Here is a 26,052-nt window from a genome sequence, read left to right as displayed (position 1 = left end):
GCAGGTCTATTCTTTTACTGAACACTTTCCCTCATTAAAATTCCTTTCTCTCTCTATCGACAGCGGTGTGCGCGCGCCGACTTGCATGTTAAGCGGTTGCTGCAAAAACGTGCATAATGCTGCATGCACGTCTTTACCTATTAGTTAACATAACCGGCTTCGACTACTGCTACAACATTATTAGTCCAAAGGAAAGACGCTGGTACAGGTACGTCGAGAGCACGGTGGTCGAGAGGCGCAAGGTGCCGGCGAGGGCCGCCGTTCCCACCTGCTTTAGAAAGGTGGGATGCGCACATGAAACAATCACAAGAAAGAAGACGGGACCCAACAACGCATCCTGCTCAACTACGTTCCCACCTCCGTCGCCGCCTTCTCGGGTGGCCAGTCACGTTCCATAAGAGTCGGACCCGTGCGGGGCACCGTTCTCATCGACGAGTGAAATAATTTGAGTATCTCCGCCGTTTATCGCAAAGCGCAAGTCATCGTCGCGCAAGCCGTCGTCTGCTTCCATGGCGACTGCAGCTGCACCATTTCGGCACCGACCACTGAGGAGGTGCACAGTTTCCTGAACTAGACCTGCACAACGTGTGCACTTTTCTGGAACGAATGGCGTCGTGAAGACGGCACCTTCTTGCACAGCTGAAACGAACGGCGAAGTGCAGCATCGCGAGAACCGGTTCACGTAGGGCAGGCGAATCGAACGCACCTGAAGTGTTTCATTGTGTTCATTTACTAGTCATCCGCCCACCTGACACTCGACGCCCCTGCTATGGCTTGCCCTCTCCGGCAGCGATGTCGATTACTTCCGCCGCCTCACTGTTCGAACGGGGACATGGATTTTAAAATTTCGCGCCACCATGTGATTGGTTCCTTGATTTCACGTGACCTTGATGACATCAGTCCTCTCGACCAATCACTGAATTTTGTGACAGTGAACATTAGTTTTTGCCTCGATGGCAGCTTAAATGCTATCGCAGTAAAAAGTAAAAGGCGGCTTTTACTCCAGCCCCCCCCCCCCCCCCTCCTCCATCATGTATATTTTGATGGCAAATAAAATTATTATTATTATACACCGCCTTTACTGCGGCCGTTTTCGTTTCCCTCTTTCGTAATGTATCTGATGATGTCATTAAACAAGCAGCAATGAGAAAGTTACACGCAGTATTTCCGATTGACGCCGTCTGCTTGGCTCGGCATGGTCCCATTTGCTTCGCTAAAGCATATCGGCGGCTGGCCAGCATGAGGTGTTAGGTATTATTACGTCACGCGCTGCGGTTTGCGCGATGGGTGACGGAGTCGGCTGTTGTGCTCCTGTTTTCTTTGCGATAAAAATCATAACACCGCTGGATCATGGCTGAAAGGTCAAGTGGCGTCTTGTACACCTTCGGCTAGAACAGGCTCCCTCTAGGGGCTGTGGCACGGCTAGTTAAAACGAGTCATGCTGGGCTGTCTTCGTGATGAGGGGGGAAAAAAATGACCATACGTCACTGGCATGTGAAAATTACGCGGCTGAAGTATAGGTAAGCGTCAAGAAATTTTGAAGGAAATAGAACTCGACAACAGGCAAAGTACCATGTAGCTGAAACAGCGAATCGGTGTTTATTTTGCCTCATTTTTTTTCCTTCTCTCCGCTGTCAGAAAGAGCGTTGATCGCTCGGCCACCATTTGATTAATTCACAAATTTGGTGCGTGGGTGTTTAACGTCCGGTACCGAACCCGCGTTACCCGCGTCTTTCAGGTCAGCTGTCGAACGCCATAGCCACTATTTCACTCATTGATCCCGAGTCGTTCCGCCAGGGGAATATTTTAGGAAGAGAAGCAAACAGCTTACACACACCTACGCACAAACAGAAATACGACTCGACAACACACGCGAGCGCTTTGTTTCCGAGGGATGACAAGAGGCCAGTGAGAAACCGGATTGGGAGCCGGGAACCAAGTTGAGCGCACTTCCAGTGTGGCTTTTGGAAAAGCTTTCAAAGGCATTGGCAAAACACGTTCCTGCACGCAAACCAGGGTGCATGCAAGCAGGAAGAGAATGCCGACAAGGGCAAGGGGTAAGGTTGGGGAGAAGGGGCAGGGAGGCGGAATGGCAGATTAGCAATGGGTCAGTTGACGTGCGTCAGCGCTTCCACCTGCGAACCACGCCTCCCAGAACCACGAAATTTAGCCGAAACGCACAAAAGCGGAAGAGTTGAAGAATTGAGAGGAAGGGATACGGCGATATGTCCCCTTCGGTTTGAAAGCTGACAGGCAGCCGAGGCGGGCGCACCGGCAGCGTCACCACTTCCGAGCGTCGACGCAGACACCACGTGGGCGCGTCTCTTCGTGTTCGAGCGCCTCGTCGTCGCAGGGTTCGTCGAAGCCTCCACCGAATCGTCCGGCAAGTGGGGTTTTCCTTTTTCCCTTTGTTTACGTAGCGGAGCCAGGCTGCCGCGACCGCCGCTGTCGTCGGTGCGACCGCAAGAGCGGTGTGGAGGAGGGCAAGGCCGTTCGAGCTCGGGCGTCGCGATTTCGGCGCCGGCATGCGCACGCTCGTTCCCAACTCGAAAGCGGAGCGAGCGTACGGGGCCTGCGTCCGCCCGTGACGCACTGCTTGTCGACGGTCTCGCACGGGCGCTGCCCGTCTCCCCGATGAGCAGCAGCCGCCGTTCTTATTCACTTCTTCCATTTCTTTGTTCACGGCTGCTGCGCTACACACACGGCGCTGCGCATAAGCATTGCTGGAGGCTGCGACGGCGTGCGACGTAGCCTTTCGATGGCAGTTATACGTACAAGACTAACCTTGTCCACAGGTTAGTCAAGTACGTATAGTCCACAAAGAACCAGCGCTAGATAAGTGCTTAATTTGAACTGACATGAAGCAGGATGACTCGAGTGGCACCTTGCAGCTATGAGCGAAGATAGCTGGATTTCCATTAAGTAGTCTGGAAACAGCTGTTCCTATCAACAACACGAAACTAGGCCGGGGTATTTCCGAAAATTTAGTCAAAGCCACGATGCCCGTGTAATGAACGAGCCGCGAAGAGTAGCGATCGCTGGAGGATGATTGACAGCTTTGCTTCAACAGCCTGCTCCGTTCATGTCGCGGCAAGTCCGCATGTTTTCGGAACTGAGTGTTATGAAAGCATACGGAGACAAATACTGCGGAGAACGTTTTCGGCAGTGACATTAATGAGAGGAAAATAGCTGGGGTTCAGCATGTCCCAGTATATTTAATTGTTCATTTAATTATTTATTATTCATACATTTTGCTTGTTAAATGTTTTTATCAATTATTGTCATCGCCTGCATCGTTTTTATTGCTCTTTTGTTATTCTTTTCAATGTTCAGTGTTGTTTATCTGCTCTGAGTGCACCACTGTAAGCAGCCTATGGTTGGGCAGGTCATAGGGCAGGAACCCAGTTTATTCTTCGACTAACCCTCCTGGCTTCCCTTCTCCTCCTCTTCACAGTACATAAATATTTTTTCCATTGCGTCATGGGCGGTTTTCCCACCGACGCTCTTTTTGTTGCCGAACATTAAATCAGGAGAGTCACCGTGGCATTGCTTCTCGTGCTGAAAAATCATTTCGTTACAAGTTCGTGTCGTCGGTTCTCTCGTCTTGTGTCGTTGTCGGCAGGCGTGCTTTGACAACATGGCGTGCATTTGTCTACCTTCTAAAGCCTAAAAGGTCAGGGTAAAAACGAATTTGCGCAGCCACACACGTAAAATGAACAGGCTTCAGTAATGTCGGCCTAAGATTCGGCGTTCGCAGCATGTGCCTGTTATCGCTCAGTGTTAGCTCAGTCGGTCTGTTCGCGGCTGTCGCAGTCTTTGTGGCGATTGTCGTCACTTCTTTTTCGGAGTGTGAACCGGCGTATCCCTACGCTTTCTGGCTGTACCGACGACAGCACTGCTGAAATAAACAACAGCGGTGCTTGTGGACGTTGCGCGTTAAAGTTGAACCCGTTTCTTTTGTTCCCACTGCTGCAAAATTTGAATTAATCCACCTAAACAATTGTAACACTGTTTGGCGTTACAAGATTGGTACTGCGTCCTTTCCCGGCTTGTGAAATTGTTGTAATCGGTGCTGTGCGGTACTTCGCTCCGATAGCTGCACGTAGCATGCCTCAGATCTAGACAGTCTCTTCAGGTGCAAGTTCTTTTTTTAGTAATCTGGTGACTGGGCCAGAGGAACGAGTTTTTTTTTCCTGTCACCTACCTAACGTGAGCGGTGTGTGGAAAGATATAGACTGCGTTTCGCCAACGTCATAGCGGCCACTATTTTGCTTTCTATGGAGCACTGCGAAAGGTCTCCGGCGTGTCTAATGGTATTATCGCCTCCTGGTTCGGCCTGCACCGCTGAAGCTATGCGCTGGATAACAAAGTGGCACCCGTGACGTCATGCTCTCCCCTGTGTTTTCTCGCTATCCATCCTGTCTGTGTTTCGCCTCCCTAGCTTCCCTTGTCTCGTCCATTCCCGCCGGCTGCTGTTCACCTGCTTGAGATAGTAGATAGCAGTTTCCGTGGCTGACACCCCGCTTTTCCTTCCAGTTTCCCACCAAGCACGTGCACACCACTTTGCTCCAGTGGCGTCCAGGCATCGCGTCAAATTTCTGTGTCTTTAGAAAGTTAGGTCTCGTGTACGATGCACGCAAATATCCAAGGATTCGTTTGTTCGTGAAGTTGTTCTCAGAAAATGCAAGTTGAAAAGGTAAGCTTGAGATTCAGATAGAGTTCCAGCTTAAGCACATGCTGAAGCCAAGGTAATGACAGGTGGCTTGGCGAAAAACTCGGGAAACTGTCGAAAGTCTGACGGGCAGCGTGGCATTACTCCAGAATGTTTACTTATTATGCGCTTGCATGGTCATTCGTTGAAGAGCTGTTTAATGTCTGTCGCAATGACAATAAAAATAGCTGATATTCGTGTGACAGAACATGTCGCATACGTTGGTACGTGTCTGAACACGATAACTGCCATGAAAAGAAAGGCTAATCAAGAACGAAAACCGTGCAAAGCGCTTGGCGCCTCACTCCGCGTTCTTTCCTGCGTGAGTGGATTTCGCGCACCGCTTCTGCGAAGCATCCGCGACTGTTTTGAAGAGAAAAGCTTCATTCCCCGCACCACAGCCGCGCTTCGCGTGAGTCGTCGGAGCCAAGATTTGCCACAGCTGCGCATGCGCGAAACCGCGTGACGTCACACTCGGTGCAAATAAAAATAAATAAAAACAAACAGTGCGCCAGGAAACTCTGCCCATTTTATCCTTCATTTGATATCATTCTTCACATCCTCGTATTCATCGTCGCAACGCGCATGTCTCCCTTTGCGGAAATTATCTTTAAATTAATACGCTGCTTAGAAGCTCCATATAGGCGGGCTCAGCAGTCAGAATTGGTGGTCCGACGCCGGATGACGAAAATCGCGGAAACCTGTCGGCATGCTTGTTGATATCTCCGCTAAATGCTATCTCGGAGGTTGTACACACAGACTGTTATTGCAGGCGTAGTAGTAGAACGAGAGAAAGGACTTTTCTGGGCGTGCAGTCATGATACCGAGATGCAGAAGTAATGCGATGAAGCCTTCGCACTTTTTTTTTCTCGCAGCAAAAGTGGGCCGTAGACAGGAAAGACCAGAATGAGCAAGACGCTTCTTCTTGTACAGGCCGTTTAGCGTTAATGGAGGCCTGTGCAGGGGGGTCCGAACTGATATTGCAGCACTGCCGGTGGGTAAACCGGCGCGAAATTGCTAACGGCGCCAAACGACAAAACGCGCGATTGTGGTGGCCATCTCAATGGACCGACAAGCGGAGACCAAACATTTGTGCGGCTCGTGCTGGACGTTTAGACAGGGTTTTATTATTCATCACTCACAACAGCGCAGCAAACACGGACAGAAGGGTGACTTTGATAAGACAGGCGCTGAGTTCAATTAAAATTTATTGCAAGAAGGGAATAATATATGCGGCAGTAATCTCCCCCCCCCCCCCCCCCTTTAAAAAAAAATACAAAACTCTACATCCAAGGCGCGAACTAGCAGCGCACGTGTTCAACAACAATAAAACACTCTGGCCAGTGGAAGATAACTCTGAACGCGGCCTTATTTCCGCTATCAGCAGAGATATTTGCACTCTTTAGGAAATCTTTAAGGTTCGGGCCCTTCCAGCCTCTCTTCTGTTCATGTTTGCTGCTTGGTTTATGGGAGTTTAAAGTCCCAAAGCGACTGCGGCTGTGAGAGACGCCGTAGTGATGGGCTCCGGAAGTTTCGACCACCTGGGGTTCTTTAACGCACACTGACATCGCACAGTACACTGGCCTCTAGAATTTCGCCTGCATCGAAATTCGACTGCCGTGGCCGTGATCGAACCCGCGTCTTTCGGGTCAGCAGCCGAGTTGAGTCCCCGCGGTGGTTTTTAACAAAACAAACATTACGATGACAATTTTGAAGGACCAGGCCACGCAGTTGCGATATCAGGCACGTGCACACCATCCGCCGTAATCAACTCCGCGTGAAGAATGCTACATGGGCGACGAAAGAGCAGTATAACACAGCGAAAGTATTAGGCATGCCGTATGATGCACTGATCTATTCTGACGCGGCGGCTGGAATTTCTTTGGAGGAGAAATTCTAGAGGCCCGTGTACTGTGCGATGTCAGTGCACGTTAAAGAACCCCAGGTGGTCGAAATTTCCGGAGCCCTTCACTACGGCGTCTCTCATAGCCTTAGTCGCTTTGGGACGTTAAACCCCACAAACCAAACCATCTATTCTGAATTCTTACCACGAGTTCATGCTTGTATACTACCCATGAGCAGTGACTCAACTAGTAATAAGAAAACTTTTCTGAAATAGTTTCCACTGTATGTATATATTACATGGCTGGCACAATCTAAGGGGTTTAATTGCATAGTTTTGTGACTTGTAGTTTCTCATTACTACCTGAAATGAGGAAAAAATCTCTGGAACAGTGCTCAGATTAGGTACTCGAAGTGAACTTTGTTTGTCACAACGTTATATTAGCATTAGAGGAACGCTTTGCTAATGCTATAAGTTATTGCTGCACAAACATTGCTGAAACATACTTGCAGTAGTAGTAAGGAATTTTGTTCCTGCCTTCCATTATAGGTGGTCGCTGTTGTAATGGTGAGCATGAATTTCTAGAGCTACAAGTTTCATATGCAACGTGTTTGTCTGTCACACCTGTGCTTGCTTCTAATGTTAACTTTTAATTCTATATGCAATATTACAGAATGATTCGAACATATAAATGCATTATATGTCAAGTTGCAATATGTTTTACTAATGTATTATTGCTAACGTTAACATTTCTTTTTATCTGAAACCTAACATAAATGCTCTGGGCACAACATATACGTTATAATTTTAACGTAAGATTAACGTTATTTCACAACACATAACGTTATTTTAAAATTCATAGCAATTATATAACGTTCTTATAATGTTTTGTGACAACTGACGCTCCAAGAAAAAAAAATGGCATACAGGCGAGGAAATTTCAGCGCATGTCTCACTGACTGCACGTCTGTCGGTTGATTTTCCGATCGCATCGGTTTGAATCTCTGTGTATTTTCTGATGGTACCTTTTCTTCGTTTCCTTGAATTTTCTCGTTGTACATCCAAGCCAAAATAACAAATGATTCGTACTCGAAAAGCACAGACTAATTCATTGAGCCATTTGCCGATGGGCAGCATGCGTGTCGCAGCAGGTGAATACCCACACACACACACACACACAACGCCTTTTCCCAGCATCTCCACAATACGTATGCGTTAGAAAGAAAACAGCGGCGTGGAAAAGTTGGGAACGTCATAATTAGCAGAAACCTGGGACCGCAGCCGCGCGGCTGATGCGTTGGCTCGAAGTCCCCCCTTAATTATTGCCCAGCTGTTGCACCTCTTTCTCCCTTCTCGAGGAGGGAAGTCCCAAGTTAACGGGAGAACGCTGAATGGTTTGCGGCTTTGACCATGCAGTAGTGCCCGTAAACAACAACAGGACGCCACGGCGGAGGAGAGTTTCGCTGCGCGATTTCCGAGGGAACCGATGATAATGGCCGCACCAGCTTCCCGAGGCGCAACCGAGTACCAATCTGGCGCTCAGTTCCCACCGCGCTAAGGGCGAAAGAAAGCAGGGAACACGGCAGCGACGGCGTCGACGCTGGGACTTTCCGCGTTTCGAGGGGGCGCGCGTCTACAGCCGGACAAACCGACCGGCGACGGCGGAACCACTCGCTCCGGGAGCACGGCCGAGGCATTCTGACCGCTCCCGGGATGGTTCGGCTTCCCTTCCAATCACCGCGTCCTCTCTCGTCGGGCGGGCGAAGGAAGACAAAAACGTGGAGAGGAGAACGCTTTTTCTTTCCCCTCGAAAGCGCGGCCAGGCTTGCGCACCCTTCCCTCTCCTCCAGGCTGTGACGAGTAGCGTGCGCGCGTGCTCATTCATATGGCGAACGAAAAACGTTGGTTTGTAAGGAAAGGGTACGACGTGATAGCCAGGATGTTTTCTTTTTTTTTTCGCAAGCGCGAACCAACTTGGGCAATATTCGGTGCCATGTGAAAACGAGGCTGGCGATCCCCGGTCTAAGCGCGCGGAGCGGAGTTCACTTTCTCCCTTTACCTTCTCCGCACGTGAAAGGGGCGCTGGCGAGCCGTCACTGAAGGCGCTACTGAGTAGTCACCGAAAGGGATGCGAATGTCCTCCGGCGAGCGGAGGAAATGCGCTTAGCGCCGCCAGCGCCGCCCGATAACCTCCTCCGCTTCTCTTCTCCTGCAAGCTCTCCGCGCGTCGCGAAGGCAGTCCTCACCGATTGAGACTCCCTTCCCTGCGCTCGGAGCTGATTTCTACCTCACTTCGGAGAAAGAGAGAGGAGGAGAGACGAAACATGAAGGGCAGACAGCAATTCCTATCGTCCTTTCCCAAATTTGAAAGCCGCCCCCACCCCTCCACATTCTTAGTCACTGTCTCTCATCCCCTCTCCAACCCCTAGCTGCTAGCTTTGCCTTCCCTTTCGCTTTGTTCGCTTTTTCTTTGCTAAGGAAGTAAGAGTGGCGGTTTTGGTGGGACGGGGGAGGAGGAGGGGGAATCGCTGTTTCGGCAGTACTGTTCTCTCTGTTGGTTCTTTCCCTTTTTCTCGTTGCTTGTCATCGGGGAACGGTATTTAAGAAAGGCAGTCAGTTGCTAGCCCCCAATAACCCTCCACGAGACAGCGCGTGCCGACTACTGCCAGGCAAACCTTGGGCGCCTGCGAGCTGTGTGTGTACCTCTGGACTGCTTGCTTAGCTTCGCCTTCGGGCGGCCCCGGCGTTTGCACATCGGCAGCTTCGTCGTCGAGCCCGTGCGCCCCGCCAGTGATCGCTCACCTCCGTGTGATGCTCAGCCCGTCCTGCGGTGGGGGTTCGAGGATTTATTTTCCGACCAACGCCTGAGGAACGCCTGCGAACCGTTCCGGTGCGCGCATCACTCCAGCAGGACCACCTCGGTGCGACTTGACTCTCGCGTCGGCACACCCGCGTCTTCGTCTCCTCACAACACTTCTAATACCAGGTACGCGAACCTTCTTCTTCACTCGGCCGACACAGTGCAGTGAGCAACGCTCGATGCAATTCTTGAGTGCTTCCTGCATTGTGAGGTGCGGCGTCCTCAGAAAAAAAAAAATCCCGTTTTATCATTTAAACGAAACCGCTATATTCTTGTCCCCAATTCATAGACTGTTCCGCAGCAGAACACGCCTTTCTGCCATTGGAAACAGCACTAGCGTTGCCGGATACTTCTTTGGTGGAAGACGGCACTGTATCGAAGGGAAACGACGTGATACTAGTCTTGCTCTTTATATCTGACCCTGGTGGACGCGCTCTACAATCTTCGAGGAGCAAATAAGTGCTTTCGCCCACTTGGCTGAATTTTGTCATTTGCTGCCGAACTATTTTAGAAAAAAACTGGCGAGAGCTGACCGGTTCCCAGCGACGATAAATCCTTTCCAATGATTGCAAAAGCCCAACTTGAGTACGCATCAACTCTAATTATTACATGCTCTGTAAGTAAAGGAATGGATGGGAGGCAAACGCAGAGTGAACGTATTTATGATGGTCACTATTGCTGGTGGAGCGCCACCTTCGTGTCGCTGCGGACAGCAGCAACACTTGCGATATTTTGCGCACATGAAAGTTCCGTATACGTGCTTTCGCCAATTAATCTACCGAGAGCGCAACAGCGAGTAATATTTGTTAGCTTATCTCTCGATCACGAAATTAAATAATTACTCGCGACCCGAGAATAAAAATATGCTGTCCGTGAGCGAAAAAGGTCGTCCACGCATCATCCCTTTTTCTCATAAAAAGGAAATTCGGCACAACCCATTTCGGTCGATGTGTGTTGACGAGAATTAATGGTATCAGCCAGTACGCCTTCATCGCCAGCCTCAAAGCGATGAACCCGTGCTGACCACATCATTACGCATCCCAGCTGTAAGCACCGTCGTTGTGTGATCAGAGAATCCAGCTTCCCCCTAACCGTTTCAAGGCGCCCGCGAGCCCTCCTTGTTACGCTACTCTTTACTGAGCAGCAAACAAACCGTCGGCCTATAAACTGTCCTATCTATTCGCTTTTATATTTGAACAAACTCCAGGTACACACTCACGTAACCTGACAATAAGGGCAGGCTTTTGACGCCGTCTAACTGCGCGCGGATGTCATCTGGCCACGCAAAAGCCCTCGGTGAACCGCTTGTCGTCCCGTCTACGTCACTCAGAACGCCTATCGGACGAAGCCATCTCCTCGGCCCGTGAACAAGGGATGCTCCGGTGGCAGCAATCGCCTCGGGAAGTGTGCGACATTGCTGCCACTGCTGCGGTGGTTTCGTGTGCGCGGTGAAGTAACAAGGGCGAAAGAAAAAGGTCAATCGTACACGAGAATCGCGCGCGCTTCTACCGGCGTTTACACGCCTTATCGCCGTCTAGTATCCGATCGGCTCTCTCGTGCGCCCGTGACCGTGGGACGAGATACGATCGCCCTGCACTCGGAGACGCGTCGCGTCCACGTGCGGTAGCGCAGAGACCACGCGTGACCCTCGAGACGAGGCAACGTCGGCTTTGGGTGTATTATGCATTGCCGCAGTGCGCAATGTCGCATGCTTCTTAGCGGCCTGTGGCGTAACTGTGGCAGCTATCGACGATTCCTTTGACTTTTATTTATGTTGGTACGTTGGTGTGCGCGCCAGGCATGGGGAGCGAGGGTGACTACGACTGTGTCGAAACCTAGCGGTTCGTGGAATTTGACATTTCAGCAACCAGACCCACGATTTCACAAAACGAATGCCACGCTAAATGCAAGTGAAGCCAGCTTGAGAAAAGCGAATGCGGGCTCTGGCGTTTTGCACAGTGTCGCCTGTCCATAAGCTCAGCATTTGAGCTCTGCTGCAATCAGCCTCAGATTCTTGCTGAAAAAACATTTTCTGTGGGATTTTCTTACTGCACTTCGAAGCCGTGCTAGCTGGTTGGTGCTAAGGTGGGTTAACTCCTGTCACACATTATTCATGGAATTTGGGTAGAATTATGCTGCTGCAATTCGCGCGTAGATGTGAGACTGAAGGCTGCCGCGGCGAATGCTGCGCAAGCAGCTGCAGACTGGCGCATATCTCGCGGTTCGGTTTTATCTCTACAGCAGGGGGCCAGATTTTTGTTTCCGCCAATTAAAAATAGGCAACATGCAGTCGCTCTTTACATTTACACTGAAAAGCCTGGATTTAGGCAGCAGTGACTTGCTACTAGTTATGTAATTAAGTGATTATAATTAACAGCATAACTTGGCCTTACAGTAACGCGCGTGCGATTCGGTCTCCTTCAGACATCATCGTGTAGTTTTACGGGTAACATTCGCACTTCCAAATGATCGGCGAATTTTCTGGGAGTGAGAGCGGCCAGGTCACTCGCTGGCATTTTTAACATGTCAGCACATGTAGGCGATCGTTTCTTTCCGCCGACGTGGCTGATGAGTGCGGTCGGTAGTGAAACGCTCCGCGGAGCCCGCAATGCGCAGAATCCCGGCCGCGGCGAGGCCAGTCGCAAGGTTAATTACCCGCCACGAGCTGAGCCAGCGCGCCACAAATGTAGACCACCACCTTCAGTCCCGCAGCCGCCGGCAAACTCTGCAGCCTGAAAGGAACTCTTGGCTCGATCGTTCGGGCTGGGCGTCACGGATACAACGGGAGCATATCAATCGCCGATGGACGGCGAAGGCCGACAATAATGTCCACTATTTTCTTGCCCGGAAACCTCGGAGAGATAATCGATGCTCAGGGCTGCGTCTTTCGACGACAACCTGTGATCATCCTTTTGCATCTGCAAACGCCGAACGGAACGGCCAGGTTGCGGCTTCTACGGTTCCGAGTGGCCTTTCGCTTAAATAAAGGGTTATAAAAGAAGTGGTGCTCATGGAACCACCAAGAAGACAAATCACTCAGGTACAGCAGTGAAGCGGCCGACCAGAGCATCGTTCGCTTCTAAGAGCAGGTGTCACGAAGCAGACTATAGAGCAAGCATATTCGCACTTCAGCGTGTCCAGGGATGCAGATTTTTGCAGCTAACCTCTTCATGTCTCTTTCTATCATGTACTCACGAGGACATGAGGGATGAGAGAACAAGCTGCATTTGAGCCGCATGACACGGTTTCAACCCATCACAACAAGACCAACCGTGGCCAGTAGCGAAATTAAACTGCCTGAAACCATGTTCGAGACTTGCGTGAATGGCAGAGGGGTCGGTCTTAACTGGGTGAATGAAATTAGTCAACGTTAAACATCGACGTAACAGAAATGCGCAACGCACTTGCATGATGGCGCAAACGCTATTTCATTCAAGCGTATCTTTTCCTTACATGCTCGCCCGAATCTCTGTAGCTGCAATAACTGCATAAAAAGTTATTGTAGATTGTGCCGGCTGATGTACTTGAACCCTTTCTTGCGCTCCTCTGGTCCAGGTCTCGCTTCGTACCCGCAGACCAGCCATGGCCCCTCGAACCGAGACCGCCACTATTGTGACGACAGAGGCTCGCTCCAAGATGGACCTTGAGCCATCCACCAGCGAGGATGATGGTGCGGTACAGTTGCAGACCACACCACCTGAGCCCATGGAGATCATCTGGATCAACGTCTTCAAGATCTGCACCATCCACGTGATGGCACTGTACGGCCTCTACCTAGCGTTATTCGAGGCCAAGTGGATGACTCTCCACTTCAGTGAGTCATCAAACTTTTGCATGGGTCGCCGCACTATTAGCACGCGCCTGCCACAATGCTTGCTCGGTAGACATGCTTAAAGTGGTCAGCGCTGGGGGAACAACTTACGGCAGGTCTAATCGTGACGCATGTCTCGAAACAAGAGCGATCGGTCGTAGAAGTTTGGTGAGCGACACACCTTTGCAGGCAACCGGGTGGGTCCACGTCTCATGGTGTGTGCGCCGACTCTAGCGCGAGCTGCTTCGCTTCCCTTCCTTCAGAACGTTTTGCTCTAGAGAAGGCTCGTACTGAAAGGCTATAGCTGTCTCGAGAGCGAAGTGCGTGGAAGGCTAGCAGCAGCTCTTGCCTCCCAGCGCACACACCAGCATGACGGCTTCCATGGGGTCGCCCGGCGGGATTGATTTTCTTCGAGAGCTGCTCAAATCAGTCAGAGCTTCCGCGAAGCCGTCACCCGTGCTACTGAGTGATCTGTTTGCAGATACGTCGCCCCGTAACCGCAAGATTAAAGTCGCTTTGGCGCTTTCGTCACCCACTTGCCGAGCTCGGAAATGACCTTGGCACGGAGAGAGGCCGCCGCAACGGAGCCGAAGTGCCGTGAAAGTAGACCCAACCGTACGCTTGCAACAGTTTGCTTGCACTTTGCGAGACTGATTGCCGCGAAATTTACGCGCCCTTTCGGGAAAGGCGAAGAATTAATGTCGTACGCTGGTAATGGTGCTCGCTTGATTGCCTCTACTAATGGTCAAAGTGGCATACGCCGGAGTATTGACAACGCTGAGAAATTGAGTTTGATTTACACAGGGATATTTCATCGCGCATTGAAGTGGTGAAGAAAAAAGTTCGAGGCTGCATTAGTTTAGAACTTTCGATCTTTCATCCTTCGATGTGCTGCCGGTTCGCCGATAGAAAGGTTCCTACTTGAATCCATACGCAACGGGTGTATTTTTGTTCGCGTCTCTTCGTGATATCCCGCTATTTCGGCCTCTTGTCTGATGCAAGTTGGCTTCGAGTTTGAAGCGAATGTCCGTTTTGATTTTTGTTCCTTCTTGTAGATTATAACTAGGTTAACTTTAGACAAATGAAATGAAGGACACGAGGCTAATGAGCTTTCACAGATGTGGTTCTAACGTTCAGCTTCAGCTAAAAGTGACTCACCGAATTGTTACCCGAAGGAACCGCGCATGTTCGCTATGCGGCGCTTTCGTTTCGCCCCCCCCCCCCCCCCCCCCCACACACACACACACACAATGCACCATTTTCGGACGGTTCTTCAAGCGCTAACCTTATTATCAGCAGTTAAATCTAACTCGAGATTTCGTTTTGGAAAGCACCACTCGATTATGTCACCTTTCTTCACCATGCCACTCCGGCTTCAACGATTCGGCCGGGAACTTGTTCAGCGTTGCGGTGCTATTCTTGTAGGGTGAACAGAGAGGCAACGAACCGGTATCATCGTCCTTAATCCCATAACGCAAGCACTTTCCTGTCAGCGGAAAATCCTCCGTCAGGTGACCCGCTCCTTCCAACCTTTCTCGGCATCTTCTTTTCTCTCGAACGCTGACCTCATCCGCAGGCGTCATACTGCCGCGTGACGGCCTACACTCAGTCGCAAGGGAGAAAACGTCGAGAACTTTCTTCTGCCTCGTTTATCAAACTCAAGCCACGTCCAGGCGCCGCAACCGCAGGAAACAACGGACACCGCTTTCTGTTTCCGGCAATTTTTTTTTTGTTTGGTTTTGTCTCCATCAGCTCCATCGTCCACCCTGCGAGAGGAACGTGACTTGTCCTTTTCGGTGCTGGCCCGTCCGTCCTAATCCCGCCATTTGCATTTCCTTTCCTTCTCCCAGCCCTGAGCCGCCTATGAGATGCACCGCTCGGCCGGACGGCCAGGAGTCCCACAGAATTCCTACAGCTTAAAGAACGCGATAGCAGCTTATGCACGCGGAGACACGATATTCTCAAAGACACCATTTGCTTTGATGACGTCTTTCTTCTCTGCTTCCTTTTTTTCTTTCACCTCCTGTTCGTGTTATAGTCGACAGCGTTTGGCGGAAACTGGCAGCAGATGTGCGCCCGCACAGGAATTGCGAGCTCACCGCACTGGTCCCTAGTTCAGCGAAGAGCTAATTCCACGGATTTACTCCGAGACGCACGAACAAGGAAAGGGAGCCTTGCGTGTAGAACGCTATTCTCAAAATCTCGGCCAGCAGTCTCGGTACTGAGCGAGGTGTACAGTGAGTCCATCATGGTCGCTTTTAGCTTTTAGAAATATTTGAAAGGCCGAGCAAGTTAAAGATACCTGCCTATTCAACTAAAAACTGCACTCTTGATGTTTCTTATCGTTTCCGTCTTCTTTGGTTTCCACTGTTTACAATAGTTAATTCCCATTAAACTTCTTCGTGCATGTCAGTAGTTCCACCAAAAGAATCAGAATCAGGTTATTTTAAACGATCTGTCAGTGCGTACACATATTTGATAAAAACAGGAGGCATGGGTTTGGCCAAGCGACTACAATAAACGGAATACCGGACCAACAACCGGCATGAAAGGGATGGCAGTAGCAAGATTTGGTGGGTGACGCAGAGTGTGTACCAATAATTTACCGGTTGTCCGCTATACACTTTACAGGACCCTTTACGTAGAAACGTGAATCACGTTATTTGCTCGCTGCAGCTGAATGTAAGAAGGCCCAAGGCTGTGTTGTGCTCGTAGGCAGTATTTGCAGCTAATTTCTGCCTAATGGCAGGTCTCGCAATGCGTTCCTCACCGTGTCAATAAGGCTTTTAGCATAGATGAGACGTATTAGCGTAGACGTACTACGTCGGTTCACTGGTCGCCAGCTGCGCTCGCGCAGTGGCCTCGTCTGGCCACACCGATGCCATGGCACGTGAGCAGGAGGCGTCAGGTAAACCGGTGCACGTCTACGTCTCCGCTATGCTAAAAGTCGCGATTTTCGCAGTCACACCATGATGTAATCTCGCATGAAGTTTCCCTGAAGCCGAACTTGAATAGAGGGAAGAGAATAGGAAGGAGTGGAGAGAACGAAGAGCTCATCCCTTGCTCTCGTTGTTTTCACAGTCCTTCACTTATCGGGGGCGCCATTCGGCAGCCGCGGCTCGTGAAGCGGCGTATGCAGCGGCAATCGTGCTGGGGAGCCGTGATCTGGCGAGAACTTAGTGCGCTATCCCCAAAAAGCTTTGTTTCTTGTTTTTTTTTTTTTGGCATCAGTGAAATATGCTTATTTGCTGGAAAGATAACCTTGAACTCTCCGATCGCGGACTGGATGAATGCGATCGATATCTTTGGATGGGCAATGATTTCATGAGGCTAGCGATATTTCGCGCCGCGTGGCCCGCGTTCTGCTGCCCCAAAACTTGGGCTCCGCTAACGTGTTGCTTGGCACGCGCCTCTGACGAACTTCGGAGAACGAAGAGAGAGTCCCGGTCTATTTCCACGCCCCTCGTGCGGTATCCAATTTTGTTTACAGCCGGTGAAGGCCGCCATACGGCTCTTACTTCCACCCGCCAAAAAAAAGCAAATCAGAACGAAACGGGCCGGAGCGACGAAAATGATCGAGGCCCTCTAACTGTCTAGGAGGCCAGAGTTGCTTAATCACCAGATATAGGAGGTTAGCAGACTGAGGCTCCTCCATGATTTAAGTCGGCTCTGTTCGCGACACCTTGAAACTTTGCTTTCTTAATCCCATCTATGTTTCGAAAAACATTGTGTAGTATCTGAATGCCGCGAGCAGCGTGGAAATCGGCTAACTGCGAAATTTTGTCCCCGTAGGAGCCCGCAAATTTGATCCATAGGCATTATGGGGGATTGATGATATTCACTGGTCACTGGCTATGGTCAAACACAAATGACGTTTCGGGAGCGCTACGGCTCCCTTGTTCGCACATTGTGAACAAGGGCGCCGTAGTGCTCCCGAAACGTCATTTGTGTTTGACCACGGTCAGTGACCAGTGAATATCATCAAGCCATGATTCTTCACCAGACGGTATGCCGTCGAACCCTCGACTATATCACTATGGGGGATGTCGCCCAAATGCACCATCCTTTACGTAAATCCAGCTGTTTTGTCCTTCGGTCCAACACTATGTTAGTTGTAATCCGCAGATGTGCTTAGTTTGTTGTAGGCGATACACCTCTACTTGTATTAACTCTCACTACGCTTCAGAAAAAAATAATAATAAAAGCTACTGGCTTGTGCCTTCCCCGAGGGTCGTTTTTGTTTATATGATAGCATTTATTTCTCTTATCGTTTTCTTTCTCTTTCGGAATATACTTTTGTCATTACGGGGCTCCTTTTATATTGATTGCCTTCGGCCCAGTATATAAGTGGCGTGAGATGAGGAATTATTTTTCGTTGTTTTGGTTTTAGTGCTGCCCCTTTCATTTTACGGGTCTTATCTTATCGTACCGTGTGCGGAATCTTCAGCAAGAGTCTTTGGCTCAGACGGAATGGACGCGCCTCTCACTTCCTCATGGAAGGCTGCCCTTTGCGACTCGCTGCGTATAATGACCACTTTGTTTCGCCAAAGGCTGGCAGGAAAGTGTTGTGGGACGTCATGCGCCGCATGACATTTGCTGCCCGTCGAGCTGATAGATGCCAATTATAAAGCACGTCTCTTTGATAGGAAAACTTGGTAGTTTGGCCAATCAGCAAGGAAGGAGAAAATATAGCAACACACAGTTACTTCCAGACGTGATGAGCACTCGTTCGAATGCAAGACGTGGCACAACTGCTAAAAGATGTCGAAAAAAAAAAGGATTTGCGCATGATCTAACATCGGCAGCATTCGCCATTTATTTTTTCGGTAGCAACTGTATATAAAACTGCATTCTTTAGGATGGACCAACTCGTTGTCTTTATCATATAACGGGGAGCGTGACTTCGAACAGCTTCGGTCAGACTCGCGTGTTTCAGCTTGCGCCGTTCGCGTATTAGCAGTTAGCATTTTCTTATCCTTTATTTTTTTTTTTCGTGCTTGCACGCACAAAGATCTTTTGGCCGGTAAACACAGGCAGCGGACGAAGAAAGCCGAAGCGACCGACTAGCGTCACGTTCACTCCGCACGGGACACGCTCTCTGAAAGCACGCTTTGTATGCATGAATGCGCGCCTCTGCTCCGTGCGTCAGCCCGCCACGGAAAACACGAGCCCCATCGTAACAAGGAAGGATGCGGCGGCGGCGGTGGGGACGTGCCTTGTTGTTTCCACCAGCTACCCCTCCACACCGGCTTTCTCTTAATTCCTTTCTTTCTTCTCTTTATTATCTGCTTGTTCCTAGTGCATCGATGCAGTGGCATGCGGCGCAGAATGGAATGCCATCAATTTTACTACCTATTACGTGATTCGCAGGGACGATAAAGAGAACAAAGGGGAGCGGAATGGTCCTGTATTCATTCGTCTCCGCGCCATTTTATTTAACTCCCTGCCTCCAGCGTTTGTGCTTTCAGAAAGGCTCCTGTAGGCGAATCGGCGCTCAATGAGCATAGTTGCTACATACATACACTCGTGCAAAGGACAAGCCTTGACAAATCAACTTCCCCGTCGTCTCCAATGAGAGTGTCTACAAGGCAGACAGCGTCTCCGAGACGTTGAATTTTGTTTTCATCGCATTTTCTTCTTACGTAGTAAAAGGCCAATATTTCGTGGAGTTGTTGAGAACTCTGGTGAACGTGTGTGGCATAGTACGGGGCGGGACGAATTGCAAGGCCGGAAGCACACACCATGGGGTTTTTAGTAACCGTGCTCATCGTTTTTTGCTTCGCCTCCGTGATTTTACCGGAGTCGGTCAGCCCGCGCTCCTTTCCGACATTGGGCGAGACGTCATTGTTACAGCTGCTGAACTTGAGCTCTTCTTACGGGGAGCGCGATAAATGCCTTCGCGCATTCAGAAAGGCGAGCCAGTAATTAATCTCAGTCCATCTCTATAGCTCTTGCTCGAAAAATTGCTCGGATAAAAATAAACACATAACGCTTACAAGACGCAGCGGAAGAAGTGTCTAAACTTCCGACTTTCAACGAGTGTACACAGGGTCTCGTAACAGCACCCCGTCGCGGGCGTTTGCGATTATCGCGCTGACAGGCCCGTGGGGCTTTCCCCTGCCGGCATCGGCGTGCCACGCGCTAGTCTGTTGCCGGACGCCTGGCGAGGTACCGTGCACAGACGGGAAAGCCATTTCACGGTCCGGCTTCCTGCACGCCCTTTTCATAGCGGTTCCATTGAAGCGGGGCTTCTCGAAGTTGTGTGCAGCCCCCTCTTTTGCCTGTCCATCCCGGCACCCTTGACCATTGTACACGGCGCTTCGGAGAAAATGAAAGACAAACAAATAGGCGGGGACCGATATTCTCGTTGGCGTTCCCGAGGAGTGCGTGGGGCACGCTCTGGCTGTTGCCCACGTCTGGGACGTGTGTATACGCACTGCGCCGATGGGCAACGGCGTGTTGAGTTACGCCTACGCGCCGCACTGGGGCGACCGGCTAGAAGAGTACTGGTAGCAAAATGAAAAGGCAAATCGTTGAGACATGTGCAGCAATAATGACCCATGCGTGCCTTGCGTTTCTTTTTTTATATATATGGTGCATACCAGTAGTACTGCGGGATAAAACACCTCTTTGCTTTATAATTTCTGAGTAACGCTAACCTCGTAAACGGCAATCGAGGTGCAACGTAACTGAACGCTTTAGATTGCCGCTGCTGTATACTGGTAATAGAGAGCCTTGACTTAGCTTATATATGCTAGCGCACACCTTTACAAATGTGCTAAAGCTCCCTATTGTTACGCTCCCGTCGAGTGTTAGTTAGGAACGTATTTTCACGCGCCTGGATAGTAAGTGGAACGCTTTAGCTTGCCACTATGCTACCGTGAACTAACTCGCACGCGCGGAGCACGGCTGCTCAATAGCGCCCGACGGCAGCGCTAAAGGGTAGCGGGTATCTGGCAATGGTCAACTGAAATGTTTCAGCACAACGAAGCACTTGACTATTCCTGTTTATTTCGTGTACATATGGGCACTTGTCTTGTTTTTCCTCTTTGTATCCTGAAAAAGTGTTATACAGATTTTTTTTCTTGCTTATTCTGTGCAGCTGTCTTCTACATCGTTTGTTCCGGCCTAAGTGTGACAGCTGGCGCCCACCGCTTATGGAGCCACCGTTCCTACAAAGCCAAATTGCCGCTCCGGATCATCCTCATGCTGTTCAACTGCATGGCTGGACAGGTGGGCATGCAACCCGTTTTATAGAGAAAAAAATGAGGTCAAGATACATGCCTATTACATGAAGATTATGTACAGCTGCTGTGCCACTTCAGTCCTATTGATCATCTCCATCGGTCCATAAACAAGGCAATGTCGAAGACAAAATCTAGAAGCACAAGCATCCATTCTACATAGTTGCAGTAGGTAGTTTGATTGGTGATAGCCTGCCCTTGACGAGGAGGGCTGCCCGTGGCGTGGCTACCGTCATAATAAACAGGAAAATAGCTCGTCTCACGCCCCTGTGGCAAGCTTAGTGTAGTGGAGAAATATATATTTGCTATCAGGGCATACGTTTCTAACGCCGGACTTGCGATCAATCGAACGAGCAGGAATAGACCCCGATAACATCATGTTACAAATTACGGTAGCTATTTGTGAAGCTGCACAGCTTAACTGTTTGCTGGCAGTTCCTCATTAGGTCCACTTTTGTCTCTGTCTGCTCTTGCCGTTCTCTTTTTTCTGAACACGCGAACGATTCCAATTCTGGGCACAGAAGCAACGAAAGCTCAAAATAAACGTTGCCTGTGTTTCAAGGGCGAAGCACGTTTTAATCTGTAAAGAATGACATTCGCTACATATGCCAGTGGTTCGCCGCTATGCCACTCCGATTTGTTCGATTGAGCTACGGGTAGTTATTTGCATTCCTTGTCAGACATAACGGGCAGTCTCAATGGTGTGAGGATGATTATGGCCGGAAGAGGAAGGCCTTGCGATGGAACCACACAACACAATGAAAAAGAATAAAAAAGGGAATGTCGCACTTTCATTCGTCATTGTCCTTTTCTACGGATGTGTAGGCACCAAGCTACACGGCGTACTGAAAGCGACATGAAGCAACTAATTCGTTCGACCAGTGAGGTCACAAGTGACCGTTCCTAGATACCGGAACCGATACGAGGGATGACCTTCTGAAAGCAAGGAAATAAAAAGAAGGTACGACAACAGAGGGCAATCAATAGTCGGCTGACAACACCGCCCAGCAAGGCAAAATGTTGCGCGAAGCAACGTCGGGAGGGTGTCATTAACAGACGCCCTCCCCCTAAAACAAGGAAATTGCCGTCGTTCAATGAGAACGGTGCCGGCTACCCCCGCGGCTATTGCCAGTGTTTTGTCTGAATATAGTGTTCATGTGGGAATCGTGGTGAGGACGGAGCACAAGCCTATTGCACGAACGCTTGGTGAGAGGCCGACTTTGTGTGCCCGTTATGCTCCTGAGTCAAGGTCGTTTGAGTCGACGCGTGTCCTTGGGTGCTTTCTGCGTAGATGCAGTTGCCTCGGCGTATGCCCTGTCTACTACTATAGGTGCGACCTAATGGACAAGATGATTAGCATTCTCTATGGCTACAAGACCGGTCGTCAAGAATGGTGGTCATGGCCGCTCTTGTGCGAGGAAAACAATTATTCATGGATCATTTCACAGTGAAAAGAAGCTGTCGATATTAATTGGGCGGTTTGATCGGAACAACTCTCGTAACTTCTTAATGCTTGTAGTGCAGCTGTGTTTGCTTAGTGTTTTTTGTATCGTTTTGGCACTGCAGAACGACATCTACGACTGGGTGCGCGACCATCGTGTGCACCACAAGTATTCTGAGACCGACGCTGATCCGCACAACGTCAACCGCGGCTTCTTTTTCGCGCACGTCGGATGGCTCATGTGCCGAAAGCACTCCCAAGTCACCAAGAAGGGCAAGGCCATTGACTGCTCGGACGTCGCCAACGACCCTGTCGTCAAGTTCCAGACTCGGTGAGGCGTCAGAGATGAACCCTGTATTTTCATGTCGCACATAAGTGTTGTATCGCGTGAACAGCACAGCTGGAAAAGGAAAATTATGCAGTATACGCTTGTAAAGAAGTGAGGACCTATTCGTTGGTGTTGACAGCATCTTGTTATTCATCAGAGATTGGTCATGCTCTTGTGTGCCTGTTCAAGCGATGTTACCGACACACCGATGTACTCTGTAACAAATCAGTGCAATGAAACAGATTTTCTGAGCATCCGCAACGCTAATTGCCGAACTTGTCACGGGAAAGTGTGAAACGAAGGCAACTGACCACCTGCCGTTTCCACTTTTCCAACGTTCGCCTGTTTGTGTGCATGCCGTACTGCAATCCGCCATGGACACGGAGCGTGCTCACACCTATTTTATGCAACACAGGTACCACATCCCGATGACGATCCTGTTCTGCTTCATCGTGCCGACCGTGGTGCCGTATCGCTACTGGGGCGAGAGCCGCTGGAACGCCTTCTTCGTGGCCGCAATCCTGCGCTGGGTGTTCCAGCTCAACTCCACCTGGCTGGTGAACAGCGCCGCCCACATCTGGGGCCAGAAGCCGTACGACAAGAACATCTCGCCCGCCGAGAACTTCCTCGTCTCGTTCCTTGCCATCGGCGAAGGTTTCCACAACTACCACCACACCTTCCCCTGGGACTACTCTACCAGTGAGCTGGGCTGGAAACTCAACATTTCCACGATGTTCATCGACCTCATGGCCAAGATCGGCTGGGCGTACGACCTGCGCAAGCCCACCCGGGAAATGATCCAGCAGCGGGTAACGCGAACGGGAGACGGCAGCCACTCGTCGCAACGGCACGCCCACCACCATGAGAACGAGTACTAGGCGCCCCCGGAGGCACGCGCTCTTCGATATGCCCTTGTGCCGGCCGCGGTCCGGCGCAGTGCGCTTCCAGGACCTCGGAAATGCGGAGACCATGTTGAACATTTATACGGCTCTGGTCCCGCATTGTGCCCATTGGACTCAAGCCCTGCACACCGCGGAGTGTCGTCGCCATTGATGAAAGCGCCATGCGACTGCTCTCACGAGGGCCTCCGTGATGCTATTCACCCCTGCTCAGGTTCTTCAAACTTTTGCCTCACAACGTGACCGTGTTAGACTATGGCGGAACACCTGGAATACGTCCCTTTCGAGTCAGCAGTGTCGCTGGTATCGTGCTGCCAGCGAAGGGCCACCTTTTTTCTTTGTCGCGGAGGCTTTCGTGATTGCCGTCGCATGAGCCCTGTACTAGGACTGAATACATGTGATGCGTAGTGGCTGCTAGTTGTAATCGGTAGATTTAGTTTGGCGCCACGTCTGTGCAAGCAGCGTTGCACCACGATCAACCGGATACAACCTTCTTCAGTGCAGCATCGTTTGCGTCATTGTTTCGTGAGCGATACACTTTCTGTTCTTTGGTGATGATCCTCGTGTGAAACTATTACGCCAAGAGAAGGAAACAGAAGAGTAGTGTTTGCAGAGAGGAACTTTTGGACAATTTCGCGTATTTATCACATTCCGTGCCTGAGGAAGGAAGCCTTCGAATGCTAGTGATCAGATTTCAGTATTTTGCAAATGGATTGGTTAGCTATGATGGCAAACGCAAAGAAGTACGAAGAGGGTTGTCAAATGAACACTACCTGTTACTGACTGCTGGCTACGTAATCACCGCAGGAAACGCGGTAACGAAATCGCACCTATGGTCTCATGTGATTTTCTTGTCTTGCTATTCGTGTGCTTTCCGCAGGCGTTGCCTGTGGTTACGTGGGCACGCGCACGATACTTGCGAGTGATTCTTGAGTGTATTGTTGTTCTGTTGTCTTTGTTATCCTGTACTGTCCTTTTCCTTGATGTGACATCGGGTTCTTACGCCGGCGGCACAGAGTTTATCCTACTGACGCCAGTTGTGCATTATAGCTTTTAGTTCCCTAGGGCATGTAGCGTCGTTAGTGTTTAGCATATTAGGTGGAACTGTAGGCACACTTCTTCCTACCGCGCAAGTGTTTGCATTCGACGTGGCGCACTATGCGACGCAAGTGTGTGCCTACCACCCATATTAGTCCGAGACGTAAGCGTGTACATATCTATTTTGTCATTTGATGTCAAAATAAAGTTTTAGACGGATGAAACCACTTGTTGCCTTGTTTCTAAGGGGACCCAGGAGACAAAAACTCAGTCCTCTAAAATTTTTTGGTAAACTAATCCGGTTAAGCGTTGCGTTCCATTCAAAACAACCGGAAAGTGTCGTGCCGAACTCCCCACGCTTTCAGGCTATTCAGAGCAGTGAAAATATTCTTCGGCACTCCGCCATTAACCGCAAATGAGATGACAGTTATCACAGTATTCCCATTAATGAGTTCGAAGTTTGCCTAGCAATTTCAAACATAATAGGACGAGCATAGCCTTGAGTTCACAAAGCCGGCTTCGCCAACTCTCCGCAAACTTTGCTGGAAACAAGCCTGCCGAGGTGGCGCTGCGACGCGTTCTAGATTAGAGTCACTGGACTCCCCAGTGACTCTATTCTACTCGTACATCAGTTAGAGGTAGCTGGTGAGGCCGCACCGAAGATACGGCGTAAAGGCTGGTTCACATGCAAGCGACTGAGCGATTGAGCGGCGCGTCGCAGCGAAAATTTCCAACTTGTTGGTGCCTCGCCGCTCGTCGCAGCGACGACTCAAAACAGGTTTTTCCGTCGCGGCGGCAGGATTCGCTAGCATATTCGCTTGCATGTGAAACAGGCTTAAGCCCAGATAGTCTGGCGGTCCGGTAAGGTTAAAGGCACTTCGCAGGCGCATGGTGAGTTGCGGCATCTTGATCCCGAGCACAAGTGGGCTGTGCCCACTGATGCACGAGTGGTATGTACTACCGGGCACGAATGAAGCGCAAGCATGCCAATGCGTCATTCCTCGAATGTGTAGCACGGCATTTTGGGGAAACCGGTAGAAGAATATACGATTCGCAAATTTGTTTAGATTGTCACGCATATTACGCTCTATGATTTCCGAAAAGCGCTCCTTGCGCGTCGCCATATTGCTCGATGTCCTGTTGTGGGCATTTGGAGCAACCACTATGGAAGTGGTATAGTGCGAGCCCTGCACCTGTTCGCAACAGTCCAAATAACAGGACTTTTAGACACCTGCGTTTACTGGATGGCGGCTAAGCGCTACTTTAGTACCTGCACCGTCATCCTTCTCTCTTTTTACTCTAATCCTTTGCTCACGGCGCTGTTGAAGCGTCTACCAAGGGCGAGACATTACTGCAACTTCCCTTTCCTCCTAACTTCATCCTCATCCCATTGGAGCGGCACGATGCACTTTGATATCTCTCTTCCTGCGCTCCGATTGGCTACTGCGCCAATCATTATCGGGTGATGTTTGAAGTCACGACGAATCGGTTCTGCTAACCGCACTACAGTACAACTCAAGAGCGAAGTGGTGAATGCCCCTCTCAGGAGGTCCTCCCGCCAATAGCGTTGGCCTATTGTTATAACGCTACGAACAATGGCTTTGCACATGTTAGCGTGGTATGCAGGCGGCTAACAGGTGCAAGGTCATATCGCTGGTTGGAGGGCCTGCTTGGAGGGGCATTAGCCACTTCGTTCTTGAGTTTCATGTGACCTGTAAAAGCCGAAAAATGTCCATTCCTTGAGATTCGCGGGAAGGCTCAGAGGTGTAATTCGTGGTCATCGGAGCATTCGGGGCATCCTAATCTCTTTCGTTGTCGCCACATGGGCCAGCACTAATAAGACTTGTGACATGGGCCTACACTAACGTTGTCTGCAG

At 50.2% G+C, this 26,052-nt stretch overlaps 1 protein-coding gene across 1 annotated transcript; it reads left to right on the top strand.

Annotated features, from left to right (window-relative positions):
• Window positions 1-9,184: 9,184 nt before the first annotated feature.
• On the top strand, window positions 9,185-24,402 carry LOC149353756 (acyl-CoA desaturase-like). Its single transcript, XM_089582813.1, has 5 exons — window positions 9,185-9,540; window positions 12,970-13,228; window positions 20,328-20,458; window positions 22,036-22,241; window positions 22,654-24,402. The coding sequence occupies exons 2-5, from the start codon at window positions 12,997-12,999 to the stop codon at window positions 23,114-23,116; spliced, it is 1,032 nt and encodes a 343-aa protein (XP_089438939.1). The 5' UTR covers window positions 9,185-9,540; window positions 12,970-12,996; the 3' UTR covers window positions 23,117-24,402.
• The last annotated feature ends 1,650 nt before the right edge of the window (window positions 24,403-26,052 follow it).

This window comes from Amblyomma mixtum, chromosome 3 (assembly GCF_055824585.1).
Source record: "Amblyomma mixtum isolate Tamu chromosome 3, ASM5582458v1, whole genome shotgun sequence".
NCBI lineage: Eukaryota > Metazoa > Arthropoda > Arachnida > Ixodida > Ixodidae > Amblyomma > Amblyomma mixtum.
Note: the sequence above shows the minus strand (reverse complement) of the source record. Positions and strands in the feature narration are given on the sequence as shown.

Excerpts from the sequence above, each read along its gene's own strand:
- LOC149353756 (XM_089582813.1), top strand. The coding sequence starts at position 12,997 with ATGGCCCCTCGAACCGAGACCGCCACTATTGTGACGACAGAGGCTCGC. Across the intron at positions 20,459-22,035 it reads TCAACTGCATGGCTGGACAG|AACGACATCTACGACTGGGT; the intron begins GTGGGCATGCAA and ends TTGGCACTGCAG. Across the intron at positions 22,242-22,653 it reads GTCGTCAAGTTCCAGACTCG|GTACCACATCCCGATGACGA; the intron begins GTGAGGCGTCAG and ends TATGCAACACAG.